Source organism: Boleophthalmus pectinirostris, unplaced genomic scaffold (genome assembly GCF_026225935.1).
Source record: "Boleophthalmus pectinirostris isolate CB_2022bp ecotype Guang Dong unplaced genomic scaffold, ASM2622593v1 HiC_scaffold_7, whole genome shotgun sequence".
Classification (NCBI taxonomy): Eukaryota; Metazoa; Chordata; class Actinopteri; order Gobiiformes; family Gobiidae; genus Boleophthalmus; species Boleophthalmus pectinirostris.
This window is the reverse complement of record NW_026571473.1, coordinates 17,309,874-17,319,283: the sequence shown is the minus strand read 5'-3', so window position 1 is coordinate 17,319,283 and position 9,410 is coordinate 17,309,874. Positions and strand designations below refer to the sequence as shown.

Sequence of the window (9,410 nt, the reverse complement as noted above, 5' to 3'; positions counted from 1 at the left end):
TCATTTGTGCCAAAATTTTTGGAGCTTAAAGGAGTGTAGTGAAATTTGTCAGGCATGCTTCTACTGAGACATCAGAAAAGACATCTGAAAAGTGAGACCTACAACCCCCAAACCAGTTCCTGTCCCTCTCAAAAGCATACTTGGAGAACAATACAGTTTTGTGTCCTGCCATCACATTGGTGGGCTTGTATCCATGGAGTCTTCCTTGAATATTGTATGTTATTGATAAGATATGAATGGGCCTTTATATTATGTGTAATTGTGGGCCAACGGCTCTGTACTTGCATTGTTTCCACAGGAGTGGAACCTAAACCTCTAAAATATTGACATGGGAGTAAAAGTGATTTTTTTTTTTAACTCTTTGTAATAATAATCCACTGCCTGTACAAAACGTGAAGATGATAAGAGTCTGGTAAATAAATAATTGAAATAAATACACATGTACAAAGAAAGTCCTGTGTCTTAGTTTTTCAGTGCACTTTAGATTGTCCCAGGTGGCATAATTGCACAGAAAAGTTTGTAGAGCACCCATGACCTTACGTCACATTAAAAAAAAACTTTGGTTCATATAGACCTCAAAGATGTGTCCTTAAGAGGCTCCTTGTTCATCACAAATGCACATTTGTAGAGATCCACTTCCTAATTGAAGTCACTCGTGTGTATACACCAGGATAACCTATTCTTCCACAGCCATGGCCCCAACTAGTTACTCCAGCAATAAACCACTGGCCTGAAGGCTCACGACATGCAAGTGGTCCTCCTGAGTCTCCCTGCAAAAGAAAACATGTTAAGAACTCACATGTTTACATTGAATGCAATATCATTAAGTGGGAGCAAGGTGGCCAGATAGAGCACAAGAGAATGAATAGCTGCTGAGATGCCAGGTGCTTTGACCGAGACAGGAATGCCTGTGGGTTCCCTTACATAAGAAGATTACAGTGAGGGAGCAGGTGAGAAGGGGAGCTCTGTATTTTAGGAAGGAAAGTCCACTCAGTCCCATCAGATAAGAAACATAAGTGCAGCAATGTTCCTTAAAAGAAAATACTTAAAGAACCAGTTTGTATTGTTAAAGGTAAATGTTAAAATTTTAAAAGTAACCTAGAAAGGGAAACATTCACTTTCTATCTTGAACAACTATTCACTGTGAGATAAGAATCAAAGAAATGTTCTGTTTAACAATAAGACAGTTGCAGAGCCCTCCCAAAAGACCAGCCTAAGGTTCAAAGGTTTGTGTGTCACCCAATTCTTGTACTACATCTCACCAAGCAAGTGTCCCGGCCCCCCTCCATGTACCCAGCACACATCATGTTTGGAGAGAGCACATTTCCATAAGAGAGTTGGCACTCTGCCTGGTCAATGATGTTCACAGTAGCCTTCTGCAGTAGGTTAGTTAGGGAGCCTGTGTTAAGAGTTATAAAGTGATGAAAGCATATAAAATGCAACTGACATTCATGTTACAACATAGTACTCACCTCCCTCCCTCATTGACCCCCATCCAGTGATGTAGCACTCAGCTTTTGTCATGAAGCGGTGCACTGCAGAGGGCAGGCATATGGACTGTATAGTGTAGGACATTGGTGCAGACATAGACAGCTCCAAAAGAGCCACATCATAGTTCATGTTGGTGTTGTTGAAGTGTGGATGAATAAGGACCCTCTGAATGGGAATGACAAGGGCTCCTACCCCAGAGCGCAGCACAGATCCTAGGATAACTGCCCAATTATTGGGATTTGAGTCACTGTAAAAAGAGACTCACATCACTCATGTGTTTACACATGGATGCGGTTATTAATAACTTTATTATTCAGTACCTTTTGAAACAGTGTGCTGCTGTCAACAGCCACTTGCTGTGAATAAGAGTAGCACCACATCTGTGAAGCCTTTGGTACTGGAGGCTGCCAATCCAGGGCCACTCACCTCTTCGGGCTGTTACTCCACCCACAATCCTTTGAGAACCTAATGCTGGACGCATACCGCAATCTAAAACAAACAACACAACTTATTATAAAATGTGCTAATATAACAAATGAATAATAAATGAAAGGTTCATTGTACATTGCAAAAAAAAACAACTTGCAAATATATTTACTTACCACAGTTATGTTCATCTGCCTGGTTAGGACAGTCAACAACCCCATCACATTCTGGGTTTACCTTGTTTATGCACATAGTGGCACTACACTGGAAATTCGCAGTACAATTTGAAACTGGAAAACAGATGAAATTGAAGGAAAAAAAAATAACAACAAATAACACCCACACACCCACACCCGCACGCCCACGCATACGCACGCGCACACACGCACACACACACACGCGCACACACACACGCATGCACACACGCACACACACACATATTAAATGCCCTATTTAGAAGGCTATACCAAAAAGTGATGTATCAGACAGCATATCCAAAGCTATTGTCCAAGGATCAGGTGCATTGTAGAAAGTCTCTTCGGAAACAGTGGCTTGCAAACTGGTGTCCAACATTGGCTTTTCATGGGGCACCTCTGATTCGGTGTAGCTCAAAATCCAGTTTCGAAGCTTGGTTACCCGTGAATATACTCCAGGTCGGTTGATTTGTGCACAGCCTATGCCCCAGCTGACCACTCCAGCCAGGAAGAATCTGCCTGGGGCTCCTTCACACACTAAAGGCCCTCCAGAATCACCCTGCAAGAAAAACAAGAATGAGTGAATACTATTTTCACCATTACTACTGATGGGATTGCAACAAGATATTACACAATAACAATATGATTTATTTAACATAAAGGACAAACCTGACAGGAGTCCACTTTGCCTTGCAGGAAGCCAGCACACATCATGTTATGAGAGACTGCTCCTCTGTACACTGATGTCTTATTACACATTGCAGAGTCAATGACCTTCACCACTGCCTTCTGCAGATTGGTGGGCACCGTAGCTAAGTTCCAGAGAAAAGGGCAAATTTATCACACACACAAATGAAAATCCTTCATTGAATATAATATAATGTATTTACTATGTTTTCTATTTGCTTGTAGACTTACGACTAAACTGGTTAAGTGCTCCCCATCCTGACACCATGCAGGTCTGTCCAGGGGAGAACACATGAGATGCAGAAGGCAGACAGACTGGCTGAATGTAAGGACTGAAGATAAGGGGAGTTTCCAGCTCCAGAACAGTAACATCAAAGTCCGTGGTCATGGGGTTGTAATCTGGAGACACTATCAGTGACTTGATGTTGACCAATTTAGACTCAGACTCCTCACCACTCACCAGACGGGCCCCTACAAGTGCTGTCCACTCTTTGGGATCTTTGTCCCTGTAAAAACATCAGTTCATTTCAACTAACCATGTGCAATACAGTGACAGTCTACATAACAAAGCTATAAACACTCACCTCTCAAAGCAATGTGCTGCACTGACAAGCCAGCGTTCATTGACGATGGAGGCTCCACAGGTGTGTCGACCATGCAGCCTCAGACTGACCTGCCATGGCAGCTCTCCGTGTCTGGCGTCTTCTCCACCCACTACACGACTCCCCATGGCAGGACGAGTCCCACATGCTACAGAGACACACAGTCACAACTTTTACATGCACAGAGACCAAAGAGTGCACTAAACAATGACACTGAAATAGTTTTAGCCCCAGACCACTCTCTCAGTCTACAGGCAGGTCAAAGAACCAAATTGTTGCGAATGAGGGACTAAGAAATATTCAGATGTGTCTAGTAATTTAGTGTTAACATTTTGTACTTATAATTTCTAATAAAGATTGCTAGCATATAACTACACTTTTGGCAGAAATAAATAAGCATGAGTAAGGGAGTCTTATTCTGCTTTGTTACACTATATAAAGAGACTACTCACAACAGCGTGCTTCATCAGATTCATCTGCACAGTCTGGTAGAAAATCACATTCTGGATTCAGTTTGGTCAAACATTCGCCATTATCACAAGTGAAGGTGTTATCGGGGCACCTGGCTATAAAGCAAAGCCATTATTATACACAGAGCCTTAAACAAACACAAGTAAAACACAATGATATAAACTCACCATTAATGTCATTCCCAATGGGATAAAATGATTTTCCACTGGCTCCTGATGAAAATGGGAAAATTAGTTTCATTTCACACAGAAGTGTAAGTGATTTGTTATTATCATGTAAGCAGTCTGCATACCTAGTAAGATGATAGCTTTGATCTGCCCAAACTGTGGCACCTCTAGTGGCTGGCCATGCATTACTGAGTTGAGCCCAACTCTGAGCAAGTCCAGGACATAATTGTCAGAATACTGCTGAATCTTTGAATTTTTAAATATCAGTCGAAAAGTCACCATGACCCCTCCGTTAATATTTCTATGGAGAAAATGTAGTTTATTTGAAATATTTTTTTTTGGTTTTAATCCAATAAAAACAAACAAAAACAATTCAACATACCCATAGGCCAAAATAATACAATCAGTGTAATGATGAGAAATAGCTGAGGCTGAAAATATATTTTTTATCTAAAACAAAGAGAAAAAAGTGAATAACACATAAGTTGAATACAAAAGTAGTCCACAAAAAGTTAGACAACACTAACCTTAGACTTTAGGACTGTAGACAGCATTATGGAGAACCCAGAGTTTATATTTTGCAGAGCTGGATCATAGTTCAGACCCTTCAGCTCCACTGTCTCCATGAAGCTGTGCTGTTCCTGCACAAGGTATGCTGGTATGATGAAGAAAGAGCAGTTAGGTAATTGGTAACGTAGCATTTTAAGATAACATCAAAGCTACTGAGTTTGCAGACTTACTCGTAAGCAATCCCACAAAGACCCCAATAATGAGGAAAAGTACAAAGCTGGCCACAATGGCAGTCCTGTGACAGCCTTGCTTAAAGGAATCCCCAGATGGTCCACCCTCATCCTTTTTCACCTCCATGATGGAGCCACACCCACAATCTCACAAATCACATGCCCAGTCTACAGCATCCTGCCAAAGGAAAAACAATCTCAGAGGCCTAAGTGGCTGTGCCAAATTGAAAACATGTGTTAAAAGCTGAATTTAATTTATATTAAAACACACACATTTAGCGTAACTGGATGTTTAATGTAGATCACATCACATCAGCACTGAGTCTAATTCAGCTCTGAGATGGAGGAGATAAGAGGGTAATGCAGACCTTGGGAGCCATGTTACTTAGCAAAGAGCACACTGGAAGTGGAAAACACATTCCAAAATTTATTGTGAAAGTATAACAGTTGCAAACTGCGTTCGAAGTGCGCGCACACGTAGCCTATTGCACAAGTGTCCAACAAGTGTATTAAATTACAGCAGACAATACGGTCATTTTAACATAAACTCACTCACCCTTTCATCCTCCCTCTGCACGGTGACATTCAAGGCTTTACCACGGAGCGGACTCAGAAACGCGGACAGAGGATGTGCGACGATGCTGTGGAGCCCGCTCACCTATTTGTTCCACCTGCCAAGGGGCGTGCCGTGTAGCTCTGCTGCAGCTTCGCTTTTTTAGTTTGCTTTAGCAAAGTAACCCTCTCCTGAAAGCCCCTCAGCGACCACTCCTCCGCCCATTAGCCCTGATCCCATGGGCCTCAAGACCCTTTCAGGTTACAAATCTTTAAGTACACAAGCATCGGATGGAGGTTCATATTTTATGTTAACGCGAATGCACTACAAATACACAACATCAAACAACTTCAGAATAAAAATAAATCAGCATTATGGCCTCCCCATCTCTTCAGACTCTTTGATTGGTTGAGTATAAAATGGCATGTGGAAACAATGTTCAAAGGATGAAATAGTGTAGAACCACCCATCTTAAAGCACCTGCATTTAAAAAAAAACACTAGGGTCTTTGTCAGGGTGTGGACAAGCTTGAGTGGCTTATCTGCACACTATACCATAGCCCTTTATCTCTGTAAAATCACAACCAAATCCTCTGTTCTGAACACAGGGCTCAGTAGTTAAATATGACACAGTGACACAGTGAGTGGACTCTCCAAAAACACTATATTCTTTAAAGTTTAATTTTTCTTATCAAAACAAAGTAAAAAGTCTAAAAATAAATTTGCAATAATACTTCACCTAAACTGTTTGTATCATAGGTCAAATTATAGTTGGTATTTCACAAAGAAACATAAGTGTAGCGCTTCTGAGTGCCCTTCTCATGATCAACATTTTACAACAAAAAGTGTTGTGCATGTAATGCAATTATTACATTTTAGAAACACAAAAAACAAAAACATTGTAAATAACAATCTGAGACAAACAGTGAGAATATGTCAGCCATCCTGCTGCTGTATGAACGGATTGGGTATTGCCTCCATGCCGTCCTGAGGGCAGATGAGCACCACAGAGGTCCCTCTGCACACCACCAGCCCCAGTTGCCGCGTATCCTCCGTCAGCTTCAACTGGTCATCGGGATCTGCAGATGGACAGACAGAAAAAGTGTCACTGTATCATAGAAGCAGATAGGGATTAAAACGCCTACATCAAATGACAACAGCAGTAGATGCAACACTACTGCAGTGTACAGTGAACAAGGACTCTTTACATGCACGAAGTTCTACGACTTTGAATGTAATGGTGCAAACTTTGACTTGATTAGACTAGGCTGGACTAAATCTTTCCATGCCCATCCCAATATTAGGCCTGACAAAATAAGCTCTGCCATATTTATTGTGCATCTGTATTATTCTGATTGGTCATCTACACTGTGGCAATATCCTACATGTGAGGAACAGGGACACTTGTGCACACTTACCACGCATGTATTCGATGGTACCGTCCAGCACCAGGTTTAACAGTGGATCAAACCCCTTCAGGACACCACTGGCTGCAAAACATGGCATTTACAGTCTTAGGTTATTCTTTTATTACAGCTCGCACTTGCTACTTCTTCGCGGCAATTTATTTACCTTCTCTTCCTCCTTGAAACTTTACACGAATGGGTTTGTCAATGTATTTTGACAAATCAAAAATGCTTTCTTTCTTCTTTTTCTCTTTATCCTAAAAGCATAAAGACATGTGAATGCAGATAGCTTCAAAACGCTTGCATTACTCTAGTCTCTTATAGCGGGTATTCTATAATAATACACCAACAGATTATATACCATATGATAAAGCAAAATACAGGGCTAAGGTGTAAAATTACACAGATAAGAATGTTTACTTTTTATTTAATGAAAGAAAAACGATACGAACTCACCGCCATGTTAGCTACCACACCCGGAAGTACAACCTGAAAGTGCTCTCAACAAATTTACTAGCGCCCCCACTGACTAAAATGTGTTATTAGTTTAGTTGGGCTCATGCAGTAGACACTGGTTTATTCTCATTTTTGACGTTGTTTGATAAGTGTTTTTAATGGAAAAGTGCCTCACACACATACTCATGACCACCATGATTATAAGCCCCATAGTTCTAAACTGACCCTATTTCCCTGTTAGACCAAGCCAGCACCAAGCCACCAGCAGTCAGTGAGAGAAGTTATTTATACCACCAGCTGGTGTGTTGGTCTGCAGTTGCCTGAATGCAAGAGGCACTATGCAAAGGACGTGTGGAGGTACAGCTAAGAGAAAATCACTAGATTCCTCTGAGCAGATTCAATGGGAGAAAGAAGAATTAGATGATCCTGAGACTGGAGCTCTTTCCATACCTGATGTCATACTGGAAGTACAACAAGAGTGTTTTTATGTAAACCGTCAACAACTGGCCATGCAGAGCCCCTACTTCAGGGCACTGTTCTTTGGCCATGGAATTGAGAGCACCAAAAACAGAGTGGTGATTAAAGGAGTAAATCTGAATCATTTTAAAACTTTGTTAGAATACAGTAGGAGGTCCATTTTACCTCTGGACAGAGACAATGTTCTTGGGATCCTCGAAACAGCAGACTTTCTTCAACTGGAGCAGGCACGGCTACTGTGCTGTAAGTTTCTGGAACGAGAACTACACCTCAGTAACTGTCTGGGTATGATGGCCTATGCCTGGCAGCTGGGCTGCTCACAGCTGTACAGGGCAGCACGACAGGTGGCCCTGACTCACTTCTCTGCTCTCACCACTGATGTAGACTTCCTGTCTTTGTCCAAGGACTCTGTAGCAGATCTACTGGCCAGTGATGATCTTACCATTATGAAGGATGACTTGGTTCTGGATGCTACTTTACGATGGGTGTCATTTGACCCAAAAAGGGAAGAACACTTCTTGGAGCTCATTGAGCTTGTGAGGCCAGAATGTCTGTCTGTTCAGTTTATCACTGAACTGTTGAGTCACATGAAGAGCTCAGACCCCAGAGCCAAGCTAATCTGTACTCTAAATGAACACTTCCCAGCCTCCTGGTCAGTGGGTAGATCACTGCGGAGAACCAGAGGGAGAGAGACCCTCTTTGTGTTGGGTGGTCCACATGATCAGAACACACAGGCTCTCTACCAGTTTCACCCTCTGAGTGGGCGATGGCAGAGCTGTGCCCCTCTGGAGAGAAGGAACCTCACTCAGTATTCAGTGGCAGCAGTAGGTAAGATCAGTAAAGGTGTAAATGGTGGTGTGTGTGTTCCTTTGCTTCAATGGTCTTTATCTTTTTGCACAGGAGATAGTGTGATTGTCACAGGTGGATATTTCAGAGACGTGCTGTGGTTCAGTGTGGACTGGGTGCTTATTTATAACAGTTTAAACCAGCGGTGGACAGAGGGCCCAGCGCTGCAGAAATCCAGACACAGTCACTGCTCTGTAGGACTGGACCATGTGCTGTATGTGATTGGAGGCTCCATGGATGAGAGCCTGGTGAATGATGTGGAAAGACTGGTCCTTGGCTCAGAGGGATGGATGTCTGTTAGCCCAATGATCCGGGCAGTGGAGAGGGCTGCAGCTGCTGCTCTGGGCTCTAACCTCTATGTGGCCTGTGGCCTAGATGAGAATGGAGAGGCTTATGGGGGAGTCCAGAGGTATGGGGTGGAACAGAACCAATGGGATGTAGTGTCTTATTCTCCCTATCCAAGGTAAAAGATCTTTACTTTTGATACATAACAATGGTTTTGCAGTCTGATCTGAACTGAACCAACTGTTTCAGATATGACCTAGTTGCCACAGAGATGAATGGCGCCCTTTACTTATTTGGAGGCTTTGCTCTGCGCTTTGATGTGGACACAGATGAGTGGACTCTGCTGGAGGAAGACTGCCTGGAAAAGAAGTTCTTCAGTGGTTGCACCACTGTCCTGGGACAAATTTATCTTGTCAGCGAGAAGAAGGGCAACAGAGCATTTCCAAACATGGTGCTGCTGGACCCTTACATAGACACATGCACTGAAGTTGATAACAGCATACCCTGCCCTGTGCCAATCAGAGGTTGTGTCACAATGAAGGTTACTTCTTAAAATAATTCAAAATATTTATTCACAGTTTAATTTACATTCATACATGTTTTTTGTTCA

The 9,410-nt window shown here is 42.4% G+C and overlaps 3 protein-coding genes across 3 annotated transcripts; 1 reads left to right on the top strand and 2 right to left on the bottom strand.

Annotated features, from left to right (window-relative positions):
* Positions 1 to 11: 11 nt before the first annotated feature.
* On the bottom strand, positions 12 to 5,356 carry LOC129412021 (transmembrane protease serine 9-like). The gene is made up of 16 exons (XM_055164649.1): positions 5,335 to 5,356; positions 4,779 to 4,956; positions 4,566 to 4,693; positions 4,421 to 4,488; positions 4,164 to 4,339; positions 4,039 to 4,083; positions 3,853 to 3,966; positions 3,383 to 3,548; positions 3,030 to 3,304; positions 2,781 to 2,923; positions 2,385 to 2,670; positions 2,094 to 2,207; positions 1,812 to 1,980; positions 1,473 to 1,738; positions 1,263 to 1,399; positions 12 to 770 (listed from the first exon to the last, which is right to left on the bottom strand). The coding sequence occupies exons 2-16, from the start codon at positions 4,903 to 4,905 to the stop codon at positions 609 to 611; spliced, it is 2,376 nt and encodes a 791-aa protein (XP_055020624.1). The 5' UTR covers positions 4,906 to 4,956; positions 5,335 to 5,356; the 3' UTR covers positions 12 to 608.
* Positions 5,357 to 5,995: 639 nt separating this feature from the next.
* Positions 5,996 to 7,246, bottom strand: LOC129412020 (U6 snRNA-associated Sm-like protein LSm7). The gene is made up of 4 exons (XM_055164646.1): positions 7,193 to 7,246; positions 6,903 to 6,993; positions 6,749 to 6,820; positions 5,996 to 6,409 (listed from the first exon to the last, which is right to left on the bottom strand). The coding sequence occupies exons 1-4, from the start codon at positions 7,196 to 7,198 to the stop codon at positions 6,267 to 6,269; spliced, it is 312 nt and encodes a 103-aa protein (XP_055020621.1). The 5' UTR covers positions 7,199 to 7,246; the 3' UTR covers positions 5,996 to 6,266.
* Positions 7,247 to 7,481: 235 nt separating this feature from the next.
* Positions 7,482 to 9,370, top strand: LOC129412140 (kelch-like protein 23). The gene is made up of 3 exons (XM_055165229.1): positions 7,482 to 8,497; positions 8,570 to 8,978; positions 9,050 to 9,370. Exons 1-3 carry the CDS (start codon positions 7,531 to 7,533, stop codon positions 9,351 to 9,353), a joined length of 1,680 nt encoding a protein of 559 aa, XP_055021204.1. The 5' UTR covers positions 7,482 to 7,530; the 3' UTR covers positions 9,354 to 9,370.
* Positions 9,371 to 9,410: the final 40 nt, after the last annotated feature.